This window comes from Gymnoscopelus microlampas, assembly GCF_963454915.1.
Source record: "Gymnoscopelus microlampas genome assembly, chromosome: 15".
In the NCBI taxonomy this organism is placed as follows: Eukaryota; Metazoa; Chordata; class Actinopteri; order Myctophiformes; family Myctophidae; genus Gymnoscopelus; species Gymnoscopelus microlampas.
In genome coordinates, this window is record NC_139952.1 from 31,327,236 (window position 1) to 31,348,715 (window position 21,480).

The following is a 21,480-nucleotide window of genomic DNA, read 5'->3' on the forward strand; positions in this document are numbered from 1 at the left end:
ATAATTAAAGTCTTAGTGTTTTGCCAATGATATGGGGATATACTTGCAATATCCTCACGGCCCAGAGTTTTGGAATGGCTGCAATAGGTTGTGGTGGTTTCGCCAGGCTACCAGCCGTAAGCTCTCGTCCATACCGCTTTCTTCTTGAACTCTGCACAGGACTTGAGGGCCAGCAGGGCAGCTCTGATTGAGGTGATGGATGTCGCTGACAAACAGTCCTCTGGGCTTTCTGCCATACTGAAGAGCCAGTCTATGAACTGAGACTCACACGCATGAATGGTAGACGTTTTGGCCATCTTGTTAGACTGGCTGCTCCAGGGTTCAGTAGAGAGCAGCTGTGGGAGACTGTGAGACAGTCCCAGCAGACAGAGGGACAGGGAGGTGTCGGCGAGGGCCTCCTCTCCGCAGGCCCTCGTGCCCAGGAGCAGAGGCATGGAGTGGTCCCCCCATGCGGCCACCGCTCCGGCAAACACCTGGAGCAGGAAGTCTGTGGCCTGTGTGGTGTTGCACTCAACGGTCGTGGCACCATAGACGATGTTTCGGATGTGGCCCATCAACCCCAGTAACCACTCCATGCGCTCTGAGACCCCAGTGTTAGGGCTGGTGGCCAGACGGCATTGGTAGAAGGTGTGGAGGAGGAGCCGGCCCACTCGTCGGCTGGGCCAACCGCGGAGCACGGCGGCGATGACATCGTTAAGGCGTAGGAGGGGCACTCTGCCCTGGGAGATGAGGTAGGTCAGAACGAAGCAGCCCTTCTCCATGGTGGTCTCTGTGAGCTGTGTGATCCGGCCCACGTCGTCGTCTGGTAACGCAGACAGACATTTGGCGATTCCTTCACACAGTTCCACATGGCTGTCCAGTATGTGGTCAGTTAGCAGGGTGAAGATCTTCTCTACAGTGGAGCGGAGGATGGCCCAGCAGTGTCTGGGTGGGTTGGGCAGGGCCATGGCTTGTTCCAGGCTCCTGAGGAGGGCCACACAGACTAACTGCCCCTGGTCCCGCAGCTCCTCCTGGAAGTGCTGCACGCCCAGGGTCTCCACGAACACCTGGAGCTTGTCCTCTGCCACATGTCTCATCCATGTGGCCAGAGTCTTGTACAGGTGGCCCCGCGTCTTGTAGCTAAGGCTGTGGACGAGGGGAGGGGAGAGCCATGAGCCCAGGAAGAGAGATGCACTCTGGGACGTCTGAACTTGGCTCGCCGCCAGCACAGCGCACTGATGCTGCGTGTCCTGTCCGAAGTTGAGCCTCATGAGAGGTGAAAGGGTGGCGCTCCAGTTGACTGGTGGGTACTGGAAACTGGCCCCCACTGATGCCAGGGACGCCAGGGCAGTGTTCACCGCCCCTGGTGGGGCAAATTCTGGACCTTTCTTCCCTGCCTCTGCGACATAGTCGATGATAGCTCTCATGACGCTCTTCTCCGGAAGGTAACCGAAGTCCTGAGGAACTACTGTTTGGCTTCGACTGCAGGTCATATGGGCTAAATGCAGATGTCCCATCAGACAGGCACTGTTGGACTGCAGCCCAATGGCTCCTGAGAGCGTTATGATTTGTGTTAAGGACCTGATGACCTCGTTGAGCCTGCCTTGCTCCTGGGTCGACTGCTCTGCTTCAGTCTTTAGCTGCATTATGTAGCTCTCGGATCCCACCAGAGCAACCAGTCCATTGACGGCAGCCAGGCGCTGCATGTTGGGACAACCCTCAGCCAGCAGGATCTTGATCCAAGCGGCCTGTAAACGAGGGTGGAAGTCCTCCGCCTTCCCGTGACCACAGGCAGCCATGCCATGGACCACCAACCCCAGAGCCAGGGAGAAGCCTGCAATCTGCTGGTTGTCCTCGGTCACACTGCGCAGTGTGTTCACAACTCCCTCGGCCTTGGTGGGGTCAAGGAGGCCTCCTCTGAAGGCTGACACGGACACGCACGCCACAGAGTAGGCCAACGTTTCCTGTAGCACGAGTCCCTGTCCACTGCTGTCCTGTAGGCTGGCTAGCAGCTTGTCCAGCGTGAGGGCCACGCGGCCCCTGTGTTCAGCCTGCCCGCTGCTGCACAGGGCCCCCAGTACCAGCCCCAAGCCCAGGACGCAGCCCGCATTGTATTCCAGGCTGGAGTTGAAGGAGCAGGACTCCAGACTATCCAAACAACTCATGAGGAGGTCAACGTCCTTCTGGGCCGAAACCTGGCTGAGGCGTTCCTGATGCAGACTGGACAGCACCATGCCCAGTGCCAGACCTGAGTGGAACTGGACAGCCTTGGAGTTGTCGGCGGTGGGTTGGCCAGGCAGGCCAGCCCGCAGCGTGGCCAGCACCTCTGCCACACTGTCCCTGCGCCAGCTGACCAGCATGGGCACAACCAAGGACAGTGCCAGGGCGGCGCAGGAGCGGGCGGTGGGGCTCGCAGTGTTCTCGCCCGAGTAGGAGCGATGTTGGAACCATGCAAAGACTTGTCCTCTGGATTTGTAGCTGGTGCTGATGACACTCAGCAAGGTGTCCAACACCATGGACAACCAGCTGGACGTGGGGACGATCTCCGGTCCCACCCCCAGACTGCCATCTGTTTCAAGCGGGAGGTTGCTCTCGTATTTGGCCAGGACGGCAGCTAGTCCACTCAGGGCCAGGATGGAGTTGCCCTGCACCACTGGACTGTCCTCTGCAGCGGACTTCATGACATCAGTCAACTGGTCTCTGGCCCAAAGCCAGGCACAGTGGTGTTTGTTCTGCAGATCCTCAGGGCTCTCCTTGCCTTCTTGCTTCCGCTGCATTTCAAGCTCGCCACGTCGACCTTGTAGGACGGCATGAAAAGCTCTGTCCATGAAGCCTCGCCAGGCCTGGGGCAGCAGGTGAACACCATGCCACTCTGACGGCTGAATGTTCACTTCATGTATGAGGGCGGCCAGTGTCTGCTGGTAGCTGCGGCTGCGGCTGAGGAGGAAGCGTGGGATTGGCCTGCCGTCCCGGTCGGTCTGCACGGGCAGCTCGTAGGTGTGAAGGAGTCCGGTTGCAAGTCCGGGCTTGAATCCAGGTTGTTTGTTCTTCTCGTACATCTTCAGCAGGAACGCTGGGATTCCTGCCACAGTTTTCCCCTGCTCAGAACGCAGGTTTGCCCCTCTCAGGGCCGTGTGGTACACCCCACGAGGCATCTGTTCCATCTCCTGCCTCACCAGTGATGTTAGGAATGCCTCCAAAGCTGGTAGGACAGGGGATGAGGTGAGGGTCAGGAGCTTCACGTACGATGAACCGGGGACAGACAGGTCCTCCTCTTTGTCTTCCTTCTGCTTATCCTCCTCCTCCTTGTCTTCAGGAAGCTTTGCCACCGGCCTGGCCGGCTCCGGGAGATGTAACACTGTGTGTGAAACATCAGGGAACGCTGACAGTGCTCTGTAGCCACAGCTAGCCACCTCACACTTTTTGCTTAGGGCGTAGGTCCAGAGAAGGCTGACCACCTCTTCTCTCAGTTTCTTGTACTCCTCGCTCTTAGCGGTTAGCTGGGGCACCAGGGCCAGGAGCTCGGCTACAGCCTTAACAACCAGGGGCCTCGAATCACAGCTCAGCATGGGCCCCAGGGCCCTCCATGTGGAGACAACGTCCACTACCTCTGCCCGGCAGAGCTGCTGCAGTCCTTGTAGGGCCAGGGCAGCGGGGCTGGCGAGGTCAGGTTTGTTGCACTGGTTCAGAGTGTGCGTTATGGCTGCCAGCATGTCCGCTCCATGCTGGTATGGCCTCTCAGTGCAGATATCCCTGATACAGGCAGCCCTGGCCAGGATGTGTTCCCACTGCGTGTCCCTCCCCACCACCACGCTCCACTTCTCCTGCTGGGCCAACAGCACACGCTGAAGCTCCGGGTACACACGGTCATGTTTGACCCACAGTGCGGTCATGAGGCGCATCGTCAAGGCCCTCAGCTTGGCGTCGGTAGCCAGCATCTGGAGAATGTGCAGCACCTGGGGGACACACCGCTTGTGGGTGCCAAAGTTTGGCAGGGAGGAGAGCACAGCATGGGACACGGCCGGGTCGCTTTCCCTACTCAGTCTGAACAACAGAACGGGCAGGAGAGATGGTACCTGGGAGGGGTCGGCCAGCGCTATGGCCTGGGCTGTGTCAAGGGCCAGTTTACAGACACCTGCCTGGCCGCTGATGATGAGATGGGCCATGATGAGGCTGAGGGCCTTCGGGGGCCGTTGGCTGGAGGACAGGGCCGAGGTGACTGACAGGAGCCACTCGCTGGCTGCGGATGCATCATCCACCACCCTCCGCAACACATTTATGGCCACCTGTACCTGGTTGTACCACGGACTGAGAGGGGAGAGGAGCCCCACACCGGCCTGAGTGTTCTGGTGTGTGGGCTTCTGGGCACTGCGGAGCAGGCTGTGGACCAGGGTTTGGTTGCGGCTGTGGGTCCGGGGGTCCGCCAGGGGCTCCGTGAGGGTGGAGCAGGCCTGTAGCTGTAGGAGGGGGAGCACCAGGATGGGGGCGGCCCAGAGACACTGCTCTGCCTCCTCGGGGACCAGACTTAGTGCCAGTGTGAGCAGGCCGGTCTGCTGAGGTGCTGACGCCTCCAGTAAGAGAAAAGACAATCCTGTCAGCAGCTCCTCCGCCGGCACGTCCTCTTTGCAGCTGGGTAGGAGTTGCTGCAGCAGGCGGACCAGGGGGCTGCAGTCGCTGTTCAACTTCAGGCTGATCTGACACACACAAAGCAGCTGCAGGGCCAGGCGGGCTCGTTCTCCCCGCCAGCTCTCGCCACGTGCCCTCACCACGAAGGGCAGCAACGTCTGCAGGTAGCCATGAAGCTCCACCACTCCCTCCACACTGTCCACCTGCATGTATGGAACCATCTGGCAGAGGCAGCGCAACAGGCGCTCAGAAACCTGCGAGAGGCTCTTTCCATCTGCGTACCCGCTGCCCGGCCAGGCAGGCAGTAGCACCCTGAGGAGGCCGTGGCGGAGGAGGGCATGCTGGGCTTGCTGCTGAGGCTGGCAGTACACATAGCGTAGGAAGGGTGCCAGCATGTCCACGTAAGCTGGCTCGTCCCTCTCCACAGCTTGTCGGATGTAGTCATCGATTTCCTGCAGCAGGCTGGGCCAGCAGTCCGCCCGGTTGTCCAGCGCCGTGATGTACGGATGGGGACTGGCTCTGATGGAGTACGGGCAGGTGGAGGGGGCTCCGGTGTCTCTCTGCCGCTCCGCCTGCATCTGCAGCAGCCTGCCAATGACCCTGATCAGCCCCTGGACGTTCCCGGCCGAGGGCAGGAGGTTGAGGATGCTGCTGAGGATGTGCTGGAGGTCGGCGTGGCCTTGTTCCACCAGCACAACCAGGGCATTGCAGCAGAGGGATCGCACCGGAGCACACTCACTGCAGCACTGCTCCCACAGAGCCTCCATGGCTGCACCCTGAGAGGAGATCCTTTCATTTTGACCCTTTTCTTTTAGTACGGCGGCCACAAGGCTTCTCACAGCCTGGGCTTGTATGATGGCGTTGGGGAAGTCGATACGTGCCTTCTGACTCTCATTCATCCTTTCTTGGTTTCTTTTCCGACTCAAACCCAGAAGACTATTGACGCCAAGCGAAAAAGCAAAACTACTGATGTCATAGTCCCATATTTGGGCATAACTGACATAGACCGCTCCATATATGGAGATGTCTGACACTATCTGACATCACCATCACGGAGGTCGTGGTTTCATATCCACCGTGGTGTAGCAGGCTTGACTAAATTGGGAAGAAAAATGTCAGCGTCAGTACAGAACGTAGCTGTCACACACCAACTTAAGGTCTCCGTCGTGCTGAAAGATGCATGCATCAGGATATATGGATAATCTAAACTCAAAGTATAAGGAGGAGAGATAGTTGTAGCCTACCTGAGGTGTTTCTCACCCTTTTAATAGCAAGGGCCCCCAGTTTGATATGCATGGATTAGCCCAAGGACCCCCATTTAATAACCTTTTTTTTTTAATCATTTATCTTTGGGACCGCAATCTACACTGTCAAATCCTCAGTGTTCATTTAACTCTCAGAGTTACAGACCCGTAAGCGTCCATTTGGATCCAACCCCCTCAAGGACTCCATGGCCCCAGACCCCATGTTGTGAACCACTGTTTTATATATAACGTTTTAAATTAACTACGTTCCCTGGAGCACACGTTTAATACTATCATCACTAGAATTATTTGTCCAACACATTCCTTTGCATAATACACATTTCATGCTCGTGCGTTCAAGAGATGTTTTGTGGTCGAAGCACAGAGTGTTGCATAGCATCACATGCCGAAGGTGCGATTAGCGTTTAACGGATGATGGAGGAATGTGTTCACTCCCACTATGCTTATATTTATTTATGAGTGAATGTTAATGAACCCTAAAGACAGCCGTTTGGAATAGGGTAGTTCTCCGCTAGTGGTGTAAAGTAACATTTACTCAAGTACTGTACTTGAGTACAATTTTGAGGTGTTTTTACTTTACTGGATTATTCCCAATCTTCTATACGTTTACTTCTACTCCACTACACCTCACAGACAAATATTGTACTTTTACTCCACTACAATTATTTGAACTCTTGAGTTACTAGTTACGTTGTAGATTTAGAAAACCTACATTAACCACTTCAGCCCTAAATATACTTTGGCTATATGAAAATAGCCGATCTACAAGCTCACAACGCGTCGCAATGCGACACGTTGTGAGCTTAGATCGACTATTTTCAAAATGAAATGGGACACTCTGCGTAATGAGTGCTCTACTTTAACTTTTTGTGCTTTAAAGTGTGTTTTGATGCCAATACCTTTGTACTTTTACTCAAGTAAATTTTGAATACCAAACTTTTACTTGTATTTTTACATTGTGGAATTGATACTTTTACTTAAGTAAAACATCTCAGTACTTCTTCTACCACTGTTTGCCAAAATTACTCTTTTCCCCTATAATTTATTCACGCCATGAAGCCTTGAATTCATGGAGATTATTTTTTTTGTTTTTGTCGCATTCCTGATCGAATATGCCAATATTTTTTGTAAATAGGAGGCCAAGCTTAACAAGAGCAAAACTGTATTTAAAACATTTGCTTGTAACTTCCACAGTGCAGTAAAGTCCTCCTTGGAACGTTTATACATTCTTTTTCATGATAGCTTTGACTTCAATTCATCAAAAATGTAATATTGGATCAGGAATGTGACAAAAACATAAAATAATCTACTATGCAAGGCTTCATGGGGTGATTGTCGTACATTAACAATTTCATCGTGTTTTTGACATTGAGCATTGGAACCATTATGAATCAAAATTGCATTTCTGTTTGCCTTTTAGACTTTATAAACAAAAATTGCACGGAGCAGATATGACAAATAAAAAAAGAAGAAGAAAAGAAATGAGTGACAATGACCGATAACAGTATAACCAAGCCAAAGACAAAACAGGCCGTGCATTTAAACATTTCATACACAAAATGTTCAAAAATAGCGTAAATAGTCACATTCATTCAACAGACACATTTATAAAGACGGATGTAAACGATTCCGACGACGATCTCAGATAATTGCGACAGGACCTAGCAGACACCGTCGTTCGACGAAGTAAAAATCAAGCCAGAGAGAGAGATCGAGAGGCACGTTTCATCTCAGGAGCCATAGCTTGATTTGTGTGTCTTTTCACAGGGAGGGGGGGTGTGTGGGGGGTGGGTTTGGTTGGGGGCGTCTCTCTCTCTCTCACACGCCGGGGGGCCCGGTGGGGAGGGGGGGGGCACAGTTCTGGTTGCTGTGGTGACGGCTGCCTGCCTGCCTGCCTGCCGCAGCGCTTGTTGCCTCTGCAGAGTCAGACTTCACCAAGCCAGCCAGCTGTGTGTGTGTGTGTGTGTGTGTGTGTGTGTGTGTGTGTGTGTGTGTGTGTGTGTGTGTGTGTGTGTGTGTGTGTGTGTGTGTGTGTGTGTGTGTGTGTGTGTGTGTGTGTGTGTGTGTGTGTGTGTGTGTGTGTGTGTGTGTGTGTGTGTGTAGCCAGTTCAGTGGCCTTGCGGTTAGTGTGTGTGTCCACCCTGAGATTGGGAGGACGGGGTTTGACCCCCGGCCAGGTCATACCGGGTCATACCAATGATTCTAGAAATGGGACCCAATTCCTCTCAGCTTGGCACTCAGGGGTGTAGACTTGTATATCAAGCTGCCTCATGCTACAGAAACAGCTTTCTGCCCTATGAGCCTCATGGCTCAACTACACTGTCTCTCTGCTTTCTATGTATGTGTGTTTACCTTGCTTATTGTAAATCGCTCTGGATAAGAGTGTCTGCTAAATGCCTACATTGTAAATTGTACTGTTTCTCAACGTCGGGTCAGGGGGACCACCAAGGGGTCAACATGGACCCTTTGGGTCTGTTACTCCAAATGGACCCATACGGGTCCATTTGGTTCCATTTGAACACTCCCAACACTCCATGGTCCTCGCGCATATCAAATTGAGGGTCCTTGAAATGAAAAGGGCTGAGAATCCCTCATGTACCTGTTGATTCGGCAGCAACAGGACATTGTTGCAGCAGCAGTAAAGGAAACAGCTGTTGCAGCTGCTTGTTTGCAGTGATTTTATATTTATTTATTCCTGCTCTCACTTCCCACTCTTACCAAAGCAGCCAATGTGCTGACATTTACCTTCTTGTGTGTTTTGTGGCCTGTTTTATTAGTGGCGTACAATTCCTCTTAACAAGGCCCCCTGCTCCTCTGCTGCTGCTGGCCAACCTATTCAGTCTCTCATCTGCACTGCATTGTATTGTACTGCACTGCACTGATCTCTCTCTCTCTCTCTCTCTCTCTCTCTCTCTCTCTCTCTCTCTCTCTCTCTCTCTCTCTCTCTCTCGCGCTCATCTGATATAGCTAATTTAGCAGTGTGAGCAAAACGTGTGTGTGTGTGTGTGTGTGTGTGTGTGTGTGTGTGTGTGTGTGTGTGTGTGTGTGTGTGTGTGTGTGTGTGTGTGTGTGTGTGTGTGTGTGTGTGTGTGTGTGTGTGTGTGTGTGTGTGTGTGTGTGTGTGTGTGTGTGTGTGTGTGTGTGTGCGTGCGTGCGTGCGTGTGTACACTTACAATACTTGTGAAGGCTACATGTCCCCACAAGTATAAATAAGAGAATTTGAGAACAGAATTTGCCTCACTTGTTCATAGTTTTCCCTTTCCCTGTAAATAATGCGGACCATTAATTCTAGCCCATTGGCTTCCATTCTCAGTAAGCCTGTAGAGAGGGGGGGGGGGGGGGGGGGTTGTACCTGTGCTCACTCTGCCCCCAGAGACACTGCATGACATATCACACCTAGTTAACACAGCACTGGACATGCAAACCAGAGAGAGAGAGAGAGAGAGAGAGAGAGAGCGAGAGACAGAGGCCACTTTGAGAACCAATAAACTAAGTAATGTATTTACTCAAGTATTGTACTTGAGTACACAATTCCGAGGTACATCTATTTAGAGTACATTTCTAGTTCTGAATACTTTATACTTCTTATACTCCACTCCAACTATTGTTGTACTTTTTTTTCTCCACTTATTTGACAGTTTTAGTTACTAGTTACCACTTCTTCAGCCCTACTGTATTTTATGCTTCGGATGTTTGAAAATAGCTGTTCTACAAGCTCACAAGGTGCCGCAATGCTACAGTGTGCATTGTACTTTTACTTTGGCACCAAATTTTGAATACAGGACTTTTACTTGTAACAGAGTAATTTCTTTATTGTGTACTACTTTTACTTAAGTAAAACGTCTGAGTACTTCTCCCACTACTGTACGGCACTCCATTCCAGCTTGCATGTCCTCCTAAGTCCCCTCCTGGGAGATGCAAAGACGCTTGCTTAAGGGCCCAGGAGAGACAGGGCTGTCGAGATGCCAGGTTCTGTCCACTCTGGGCCACTTCATCATCGTTCCAAGGGTCGTGAATCAGTGCCCATTATTTATTTAAAAGTTAGAAATTTGTTTTGTCAATTGGTGGTGGTGATGATTGCGATCATAGGGTCGGGTAGCATTCGAGAATGATTGCCTGTTTTATTTTTTTTTGTATATTTAAATGGTACGACTTGACGCGTGTTAATAATTTATTTTTGTATGATGATGGTGATTCTGCTCTCCAGATGTCACACGAACACCAATCCCTTCTGGAGAGCTCCCTGCAGGGTGTGTGGATTCTCTATGGTCAGCTCTGGGTTCAGGGCGCTCGGATGGCACAGTGGTAAAGTCCCTGCCCACCACCACGGAGGTTGTGGGTCCGAATCCACCGTGGTGCATCCGACTTTGTCGAGCGTCTACACGATCACAATTGGCCCGTGTTCGGGGGGAGGGAAGCCTGGCAGGGAGGGTGATATTGATCTTTGCATGTACTCCTAGGGGCTGGGGCGGCACATGTCAGCGGGGAGTGTTGGGCGGGAGTAGAACGAAGGCCCTACGTCCTCCTGGTGGGGGCTCCTCACTGGTACAACCGCAGAGACAACACAGAAATGTGTATGGGGAGGAATCAATTGGCATAACAACTAAATTGGGGATAAAACGGGGTAAAACATTATTGGCTTCTCTAAATTTTAGAGAAAAAAAGAAAGAAAAAACAAACAAACTCTGGGTTCATTAATAACATGCTGTCTTTGCACTTTTTGGTAAAGCTGAGTCTCTTGTTTTTGGTTTGAGATACAAGCTTTAGCGATGACTTTTAAGGTTATGTTGAATGATGAATCAGTCTCTGTAAAGTATATTGGTTGTACTTTAGAGAGAAAGGATGGTAGAAATAATGGTCAACAGAGTCTCGGGTTAGGCAGAATGTTTGCAGTTGCTAGAACCTCTAGGTCACTGGTTCTAAAACGTTTTCATGTCAAGGACCCCCAAATAGATATGCATTTGGCTGCGGACCCCCATCTGGAAATATTTTGTGCCAGAGAGTCCCATTAAAAAATATATACAGTATACTGTATATGTGTTTAATAGCTGATGTTTCAAATGTGCTATTAACACATTTTGACGGGGACCCCCTGGAACCCCCTCAAAGACCCCTGGGGGTCCCTGGACCCCACAGAACCACTGCTCTAGGTAACTAGATAGGGATACAAAGGTTAGTTTTAGCCTTAATGTTTAATTTGATGTCCGATCTTCAAGCTGCAATTTGATAGCCGATCTACAAGCTCACTTCTCTAAGCTAAGTTCTCCTTAGAATCGGGATGCTAGGGTACAAGTTGTTTCATGTGAAACAATTATCCTATCACACAAATATTTTGCGTCCCCCCTGTAGTAACTCTGAGGACCCCCTGGGGGTCCTGGACCCCCTATTGAAGACCCCTGCCTTAGATTGTAGCAATTTTTTCTTACTCGGGTCTGGGTGGGAGACACACAATCTTATATTCAAATTGCCTTGTGGATGGAGTTGGACGTTCACAAACGTAACATCGGGGGATACGATTGGCCAATAAATGTCACAATAAAATGTCACAAAAGAATATGTCACAAACTCAGGTCAGGTAGAAACACAATCTTATATTCAAATGTCCTCGTGTGTAGACGGTGGACGTCACAAATGCAACATCCAGATTCGATTGGAAAAACCAATGTCACAAGAAATGTCACTCAACCAGTGGCGGAAAAAGTACTCAGATATTTTACTTAAGTATCCAAAAAAAAGTATCAATAATGCAATATAGAAATACTCCGTTACAAGTAAAAGTCCGGAATTAAAGATTTACTTGATTAAAAGTACAAAAGTATTGGTATCAAAATGTGCTTAAAGTACCAAAAGTAAAAGTACTAAAATGTTTGAAAATAGCAGATCTACAAGATCACAACGCGTCGCATCGCGAGGCGTTGTGACTCATAGCCTTCACATCTTCATACACTTCATATAAGCGTATACAGCTAATGTGTTTCTTTATAAACTTTTGCATGTATGTTTTTAAGCAACATGTTTTATGATTTGTGGGTTATTTGCAATTCAAATAAACTAGCCAACAGGCTTTTATCCTGTGTAACACCTTGTTGTGACGGATGGACTGTGTCTGCACGCAACCGGAGGCTTGTCTGAAATGAATTATGTCGCCATTAACAATTTTTATCCCACTCATCCTTACGACAAAAAAACAACAACACACGTAACATCCATCTTTTCTGCGCGCTCATAACAACTGAGATAACATGCTCATAGCATGGCTAATTTCATGCAGTCTGATTTGCATTAATTAAAAAGTGTTGTGTTTTCAACACAGTTGCCAGGTTCCTCCAGTGGAGTGTTTGCCTTTCCCCACAGTCTTAAGGCCCATTAATACGCCCTTTAATACGACAAATACATCCGTTTTTAAACAATGTAACTGTCACCGCTAACACGGTTCCAGCCGTCCTTTACGTTGGCGTGGACGTTAAGCAATACATCCACTAGAGGGCAGTTCAGAGTCGAAAGTTTTCTGACGACAAACATGGCGACGGTCGAGGAGGCCGTAATAGAGTTGCTATCCCCCCTGGTTCAAAGAGGGTTTTTTTTTACATTGAAAATCCCATAGGGGAATCATTAGATTGCGTCATATAAGAACTGAGTCACATAACTGACAAAATGGCCAGTCTAATTTGTTTATTTTTGGAACGCAGTTCCTATATGATGCGATCTAAGATTTCCCTGGGAATTTCAACAGAAAAAATACTGGCCTTATAAATCAGGCCTTCGGTACTATATGGACCTGTTATAGCGGCCTTCCAAATTATATTAACAGAGGGCTACTCAGAAAAACAAGATATTTTAGTGAATATAATAATACAGAGCTGTGCCTATACTCTTATATGGCTGTGCTAATGGTTCTCAAAGTGGGGTCCGGGGCCCCCCAGGTGTCCTTGGGCTGGTTTGGGTGGGCCCTAGCTAAATGATTGGTAACTCTCAGAGTTATGGGGGTCCGTGGCCTAATGCATAGTGAACTGGGGGTCCTTGAAATGAAAAAGGTTTTAGAATGACTGCTTCGGTTAGTTGCTTAATGAATGTTTGTTTGGGTGGTGATGCACTGTGCAGTGTGCACCAAACCAGCACCGATTTATGGCAAATGTTTACGTCATGGGTGGTGATGACTGAGGTGTGTGCAGTGGCGTGCACAGACATTTCGAGGGGCAGGTGCTCAAGTAAATTATACTTTTTTTTGTTTACTTGGTCTGCTCTTTTTCCCCTCTACACCTATACCTCTTTGCCAAAAATAGCCGATCTACAAGCCCACAACGCCTCGCAGTGTGAGCTTGTAGATCTGCTATTTTTGGCTAAAGTTCTCCTCAGAAAAGGAATATGACATAAAGATTTGGCGGACCGCCTGTAGTAACTCTGAGGACGACCTAGGGGTCCCGGACCCCCTGTTGAAGACCCCTGCTGTGCCCTTTTTTCAAAAGGGCACTTCTGGTCAAGAGGGCAAAGGGCAGGTGCTCTAGCACCACCTAGAGTCTATCTGTGCACGTCCCTGGGTGTGTGTGTGCGTACTTGCGCGTGCTTCTGCGTGTGTGTGTGTGGTCGGTCTTGAATTCCTTCTTGTCACTTTGGACAAAAAAAGGAATGAATCCTCTCATTTTAGAGCCAGTAAACGTAGTCAACCTATAATTTGCACATCTCCTAGCAACAAGACTTTGAAGAAACTAAATATAACTACAGTACATGGTAACGTGTCACATTAGGCTCAGACCTGCTGGCTATGATAGCTGTGTGTGTGTGTGTGTGTGTGTGTGTGTGTGTGTGTGTGTGTGTGTGTGTGTGTGTGTGTGTGTGTGTGTGTGTGTGTGTGTGTGTGTGTGTGTGTGTGTGTGTGTGTGTGTGTGTGCGCCCGCTTGTATTACTATACTTGTATTGAATACTACTGTATATATATACTGTAGGTTATTAAATAGATGCATTATGCAAATATATATATATATACAGTATATATAAATGTGTTGACGACTAGACATGTTATATCTGGTTATTGCGGGACAGTGCAGTTTTTTTTTAACTATACATTTTGAGGAGCCAATAAAATTTTGTTGACCCCCTTTTCCTCCCCAATTTAGTAGTTATGCCAATTAATTCCCCACACACATTTCTGTGTTGTCACTGCTATTGTATCCTACTGACTCACCTGCCAGTGAGGAGCCCCCACCGAGAGGACGTAGGGCCTTCGTCCTACTCCTCCCACCCAGCACTCCCCACTGACAGGTGCCATCCCAGCCCGTAGGAATACATGCAGTGACAAATATAACCCTCCCCGCCCGGCTTACTTCTCCTGAACGCGGGCCAATTGTGTTCGCATAGACGCCCGACAAAGGGTATTTTTGGCGATTGTTCCCCCCAGAATTTGGATGCTGGTTCAACTGGTTAAGGGAAGCAGACATGAACCTCCGCTCTACCTTCCTTCCTACCTCTTTTCTCCCCCCCCCCTCTTTGTACATCCAGCTCCTCTGTGTCTGCCTGCCATCCTGTGTGTCCCCCCCCGTCCCCCCATCATCATCATCGTCATCATAATCGTCATCATCACCACCATGCGCGCTCAACAGATCAACACACCTTCTGTGCTGAACACACACCTGCTCCTTTCAGCGGGCTGTCACGTCACGCGCTGCCTCCGTATAGCACTGACTGCTCCTGTTTTATCAACAGAAAGCATTCCGTAGGAGAGAGGCTGGGAGAGAGGGGGGAAGGGGAGGGGAGTCGCTTTGGCGGGTTCTCTGAGACCCCCAGACCTCCCTTTGATGGTTTTTAGAAGTGTGTGTGTGTGGGTTTCATCCAACGGGAGAGAAAGACAGTGCAGCTGAGCTGGTTGTTCCAAAGCCATGATATGGTTGTGTGCCGCTCATCTGTAGACCCCCTCAGCTGTGACACCCCTGTTAAGCACACGTGATCTGGACTCATCCCAGGCTTGGTGGAGTTGTGGTGGGGGGAGGCAGAGGCGTGTGTGCGTGTGCGTGTGCGTGTGCGTGTGCGTGTGCGTGTGCGTGTGCGTGTGCGTGTGCGTGTGCGCGTGTGCGTGTGCGTGTGCGTGTGTGTGTGTGTGTGTGTGTGTGTGTGTGTGTGTGTGTGTGTGTGGCTGGGGTGGAAAAAGTACATTTCTTTTACGCAAGTAAAAGTATCAATACTGCAATGTAGCAACGCTCTGTTACAAGAATTATTGTAACAGAGCGTTGTTGGCATCAAAATATACTTAAAGCACCAAAAGTAAATGTACTCATTATGCAGAATGTCCTGTTTCACAAGTTATCATTATGTCTAAAAATTATAAAAAATCTTTTGAAAAATTGTGAGCTTGTAGATCGGCTATTTTCAAAAGATCTTTATACATTTAAAAACGTGTGAAATGGGACATTCTTCATAATGACTTTTACTTTTGGCACTTTAATTATATTTTGATGCCAATACCTTTGTACTTTCACTCAAGTAAATTTGAATACCAGACTTTTACTTGTAACAGAGTATTTCTATATTGTGGTATTGATACTTTTACTTAAGTAAAATATGTGAGTACTTCTTCATCGCTGTGTGTGAACGGGTGACTGTGGAATACGTTGTGAAAAAGCTGTGGAGAAAGGCGGCTACAGTATATAAATGCAGTCCATTTATCCTCCCCCGGGGGACCAGAAGAGAGAGAGAGATGGGGAACAGTCACTTAGGCGGTCGATTTCTCTTGAGACCCCCGGATCTCCCTTTGATGGTTTTTAGAAGAGGGGGGGGGGGGGGGGGGGGGGGGTCATCCAACGGGAGAGAAAGACAATGCAGCTCCTCCGTATAGACCAGTGGTTCTCAAACTTTTTGGTGTCAAGAACCCCCGATTTATGTGAAAAAGTTGTTAAAAAATGTATAAAAAAATGTCAATATTTTTCAAAATATTTCAAAAATAGCAGATGTACAAAGCTCGCAGCACGGCATAAAGTGACCGTGACATGCTGTGAGCTTGTAGATCTGCTATTTATTTTTTTGCCAACAAATACTCCCCCACCATGCCTCCGTCCAGGCATCCGTCCACCTTCTCTGTCGTTCATGGCATGCAGACGTACTTGATTTTGATTTTAACATCTTTAACAATGAAACATGTACAGTACACACACAAAAAAGAGAGAGAGAAAACGAAAAGAAAAGAAATACATACATAGGCCTCCATTATCAAAAGGGCATAACACAATAAAGCCAATACTGTATATACGTGTGAATTATGTAATGAGGATTGAATGAGTGAGTGTGAGTATGATTGTTCGAGTCTCTGTGGGAAAACGCGTGGGTGTGCCGTCCATGCGTGGGGGCGGGGTGAGATACATAGGGAATAATTAACGGCAATGCAAAGTCCAAACCCGTGAAACATCATCTTTGTAAAAAAGGAAGAAGCTAAAACAGTAATAATGTCCAACTTCTATTCAGCCAGCTCTTAACCCATTAAGACCCTAATAGTTTTCTATGTTGCTATAATATCAGTGGTTCTCAAACTTTTTCATCTCAAGGACCACCCTAAAATTATATGTATTTGGCCGCTGATAAAGCTGATAAATGGGTACTCTCTCCTGATTGGCTGAAATGTTGTCACCTACTTAAAAATGTATTTTCTATTTATTAAAGAGCTGAAGAGATGGGGAGACCCCTGTTACTGAACAAACACTCTTATGATTACTGTCAGAATATAGTACTTTAACCGTTTATTTTAGTTTTAACCAAAAAATATCACTTACCCTACCTTTGAAGGTAACAAAAGAGCGAATAGACTGAAGGTCTGCAGGTAACCCAAATTAAGCCCCTCCCTCCCCCCCTCTCTCTCTCCAGACGTGCAGGTGAACGGGAAGCCATGTGACTGTGACGTCATCGCCGACTGTAAAGTGGGCGAGCCGGTGACCCTGGAGGTGAAGCTGACCAACCGGAGCAAGAGCGCGGTGGGCCCCTTCGCCCTGACCGTGGTGCCCTACCAGGACTACCAGAACGGCGTCCAGAACTACGACCTGCAAGACGCCGTCACCTTCATCGGCTCCAACACCTTTTACATCGACACGGTCAGTTACACAATCGCCTAATCGCAATCATTTGAGATAATCACAATTATCTGAGCTTTTAGATTGGCTATTATATATACAGAAATGTAATTTTTATTATCTATATGTTTCAATGTTTGATTGCCCAATAACACAATTAAATCGTTAATCACAATTAATTGTATGACAATTAATCGCCATGAAAAATGTCATGATTATGACTGCTTCTTGCTGGTCACACTGCCTCATTAGTAGCAATGGAGATTGAGAATCAATTCTATCACAACTTCGAATATGATGGTTATTGAGAATCGGAAATCAATAAGGTTTTGGTTTATCAATTCTCTCATCGATTCTGGCGGGACGTTACGTCATGTCTGGAGAGACGACAGTCATGTCATTGAAATCAAATCACTGGCACAAACATAATGTCGTTCTAATAAAGCTTTTATCATGTCTGTTGAATTGTCTGTGTCCGCCACTGTTCCTAAACGTAGCTGTTTTGTCTTTTGTTCCTGGTTGCAGGTCAGTCCCAAAGCAGACTGGGGGTGCGTCGGAGCGCTGCTCTTCCTCAACACCGGAGACTTCTACCTGAACATCAAGTTTCAGGACGACAGCGCGGGACGAGAGCTTCCCCTGGCCTGGTTCGCACTGCCCAGCGTGCACATCAAGACCATGGACACGCCCTTACAGGCTGGGGCCTAGGGAGGTGGGGGGGGGGCATGGAGATAAGGATTCAGCCTGGGGACATAGAAGAGGGGGATCTGTACATATCCCTATAGTCCAGTGGTTCTCAAACGTTTTCATTTCTCAAAGACCCTCATTACTTTGAGAGCGTACAAAATGGAGCCAAATGGACACTTACGGCAAGTCAAGGACCCCCTGAAAAGGTTTTGTGAGAGGGACGCCTATAAGAGAAGATTTATGTAAAAAAAAAAAAAAACACTTTGAGAACCACTGCCTTACTGGTTCATTTGGTTCCATTTTGTACACACTCAAGAGTTCCAGGTCTGTAAGGGTCCATTTGGAACCCGCTCAAGGAACCCCTGAGGTCCCTGGACCCCACTTTTGAAAACCACTGCCCCTAGCCTTATCGATTGAGTCAACATGTAAATATTGCTTTGATCGCTTCATTTAAATATGTATGTAACTTGGAACGTTAAAGGGCAGCTTCAATGAAATGTACTACAACGGGATTCTCAAGATGTGGACATCTGACTGGACGCTTCCCGATACATTCAGTGTCACTGCCAGCCTATTTAAAAACTATTTTAAAAAGATGAATTTTGATGAGTTTTACATAGGCTGGTTTTTCTAGCGCCTGGAGCGACCTTTCCCGACCTTTTCTGCATCAGGGTCCACTTGAAAATCTCGAAAAAGCACCCGTGTGACCACTCAAATGAGCACTTCATCCATTTCCAACCATATCTTCATATAATTGGTCCTCACTAATGCTCATTAAGATACTGCTACTCACTCTGTGTCTATGGGTGGGCATGTGGACAGTTCAGAAACCTGCATTCCAATGACATCATCAAGATTATAGAAACTACAGCCCTTTCTTTTCCTGGAAAGTTATAGCATGATGAAAGCCATTGTTCTTGTTCAAAAAAGAGAAGAAAAAAAGATTTGCGTTTGAAAATGTGCAAACCTGCCTACCGATGAATGATGTCACCGGTAGGTAGATTTCTGAACTGTCCACAGCCCTCCTCCTCTGAGACACAGAGTGAGTAGAGGACCAATTATTATAAAGAAATGTCGAAAATGGACAAAGTGCTGTCCTTTCACACGGCATCCATTCAGCGTGTTCTCAGAGCATCTCGATTTTAACGATCTGTATTCAAATGAAATCAGATATGGATATGAATCATGAGTCATCAAAATGTCCATACACCGACAAATGTGTCCGTGGCAAAGACTTAGTTTTTCTTATGTACACACCCATTATAATGTTCTTATTTTGATAAGACCCAATTACTGAATGTCAAGTCTACAGGTTTTCTTCAGAATATGTATGACACTGATTTATTATGACACTATGGCACATTAGGAGTCCACTAGTAGTTCTGGTTATAAAACATTTTATCTGCATAACTCATGGTTATGGGGGTCCCGTAGGGTCCATTTGGTTTAATTTGAACACTCTCAGAGTTACAGACATGTTATGGTCATGCAGGGCTAGCTCTGCATGTGTTTCTGGTAATAGTATTGTCCGCTCATTTTGTATTTCCGTGGCAAAAAATGAAATTTTGACAGAAACGTCCACCACAAGCCAGCATGGCGATGACCTCTGATATAAACACATAGCTCACATCCATGCCTCGGGTTGGAATAAAGGAACCAGCGTATACTGTAGTTCTATCCATCAGTATCACGGTGACCACACATCTGGTGGCACTGAACACATTGGGAAATGTCTTACGTCTTCACAAAATGACAATAGGATAAAACAGTGGTTCTCAACCTTTTCACGCCGTGACCCCCCAAAATGATCACATTTGAACTGGGGACCCCCCCCCCCCACCCCCCACCCTGACAAGAACTTGGAATTGTAGGAGTTGAGGCATTACATTTAGTCCAACTCGATTCCATAGATAAATGTTGTGAAAATAGCTGAACTATAAGCTCACAACACCTCGCATTGCGAGGCGTTGTGAGCTTGTAGATTTTCAAAACAATTTAGCCAATGTTTCATCAGTTTTTTACAGTAGAGTTTGTTGATTACTTTTGATGCAATATGGTATTTTCTCTTTTTTTTTAGGTATTAAAAAGGTCTTTAAAGTCCTTAAATTGTGACTTCACTTTAATCTGGGGACCCCCCAAAAATCATGTGGGGACCCCCCTAGGGGTCCCAACCCACAGGTTGAGAACCACTGGGATAAAAGATTGAAAAAGACACGTGAGGTGTCACGTGTACAGTAATAGCACAGTGTAATCTTGTCACTTGAATAAATGTTTTGTCACAGGTCGATCAGCTTCTGTATTATGTATGAGCCTTTTTTTATCATTTCTATCATCTTTTTTTTCCCTTCTTTTTTTTCTGTTACAGTGACCTTTTCTCAGCCGGTCCCCTCAATTAAATTCTCCGATAATGAAAACCAGATACTGAATAATGATGTATGAATTATCCTGGAGTGGGAGATAACCATCAGAACAGGGTTTTAACACGGATATAGTAAAGCGGGGGCTAATCCCAGTCATACGGTCCTTGAGAATTGACGAATCCATTAAAAGCCTGATTCGGGCGAGCTGAAAAGCAGACCATCTACAAGCTGAACTTGTAGATCGGCAATTTTCCGGCAGGGAACACCGTCGTGCGACAGTATAAATTAGGCTCAAAAGGTAGTTCACCCCAAAATTACTCACCCCATCAGGCCCGCAGAATCCGACAGGATTCTTGGGTGGGGGGACAAGATTTTCAAAATCTGCCCCCCCTCCGATTGGGCCCCCCTCGATGCACACGTGCGATTTAAAAAGGAATATTTTATTCTTATTTCTGCCCTCAAAATATTAAATCGGGGTGTCACGGATTTCACGTTGGCCACGCTGAACACCTCCAGCCATGTCAGTTCTTTTCAAAACTCACCAGTGGTGGGAAAAGTACTCACATGTTTTACTTAATTAAAAGTATCAATACTGCAATGTAGAAATACTCTGTTACAAGTAAAAGTACTTTTACTTTCAGTCTACAACGTGACGCATTGTAGACCGGCTATTTTCAAATGGACGAAATGTATGTAGGCTGAAGTGGTTAATGTATGTTTTGTAATAATAATCAAAATCTACAAAGTAACAGTGGAGTCCAGGGGACCCTCATGGTTTCTTGGGGGGTTCTAAATGTCCCCTTACATTTCTGTAACTCCCGAGAGTGTACAAAATGGAACCAAATGGACCCTTAATGGTCCATTTGTACACTCTCAGAGTTTGGCTAAGGCTAAACAAGACACAGGTGAACAACATTTGCAAATGACAGGGTGAGACAAGACAGGTACTGTAGCAGCAAACAGGAAACACTCAGACATCACTACAAAACAAAAGGTACACAAGTGTAAATTAAAACTAGAACTAAGAAGATATATTTCTAAAATATGTAAAGAAACACAACTGTATTGTAAAACACCAAGTATAACTAAGAAACAAGGAACACAACAAGAAAACACAACAGTTATTGTTTAAAAACAGATCTGTTGGAACATTTTTCTCTGCACCCAGATTTACTCTTTCATTGAGAGCAAACAGAGGGATGTTGAATGTCATCAAAATACAAATCCGTTATTGTCATATCTTATAGTCATTAAATAGAGTTGCATCTTCCATATCAGTGTGGCTCAGGAGCAGTGTTGGGCAAGTTACTTTTAAAAAGTAACTAGTTATAGTTATAGTTACTGCTCTCAAAAAAAGTAACTTGTTACTTTATTAGTTACTCAATTTTAAAAGTAACTAAACTAGTTACTTTACTTTACTTTCAAAATAACAACAATAAAAATAAAGGTTTTTGTGTTTTTTTTTGTGGTTTCTGTGGCACAGGAAGAGAAAAGACAACTCCCTATCATTGTAGCAAT

At 47.2% G+C, this 21,480-nt stretch overlaps 2 protein-coding genes across 4 annotated transcripts in view; one reads left to right on the forward strand and one right to left on the reverse strand.

Moving 5' to 3' along the window:
• trappc9 (trafficking protein particle complex subunit 9) overlaps positions 1–19,887 on the forward strand; it is a 325,308-nt gene extending 305,421 nt beyond the window's left edge. For all 3 annotated transcript variants that reach the window (XM_084081382.1, XM_084081384.1, XM_084081383.1), the window contains 2 exons: positions 16,716–16,939; positions 17,444–19,887. In XM_084081382.1, the coding sequence (XP_083937508.1) occupies positions 16,716–16,939; positions 17,444–17,623 (404 nt within the window). In that variant the 3' untranslated portion in view covers positions 17,624–19,887. The remainder of the gene's footprint in view (positions 1–16,715; positions 16,940–17,443) is intronic.
• On the reverse strand, positions 108–5,504 carry LOC311062380 (focadhesin-like; the record flags this gene model as incomplete). The annotated part of the gene is made up of 1 exon (XM_084081381.1): positions 108–5,504. One exon carries the CDS (start codon positions 5,502–5,504, stop codon positions 108–110), a length of 5,397 nt encoding a protein of 1,798 aa, XP_083937507.1.
• Positions 19,888–21,480: the final 1,593 nt, after the last annotated feature.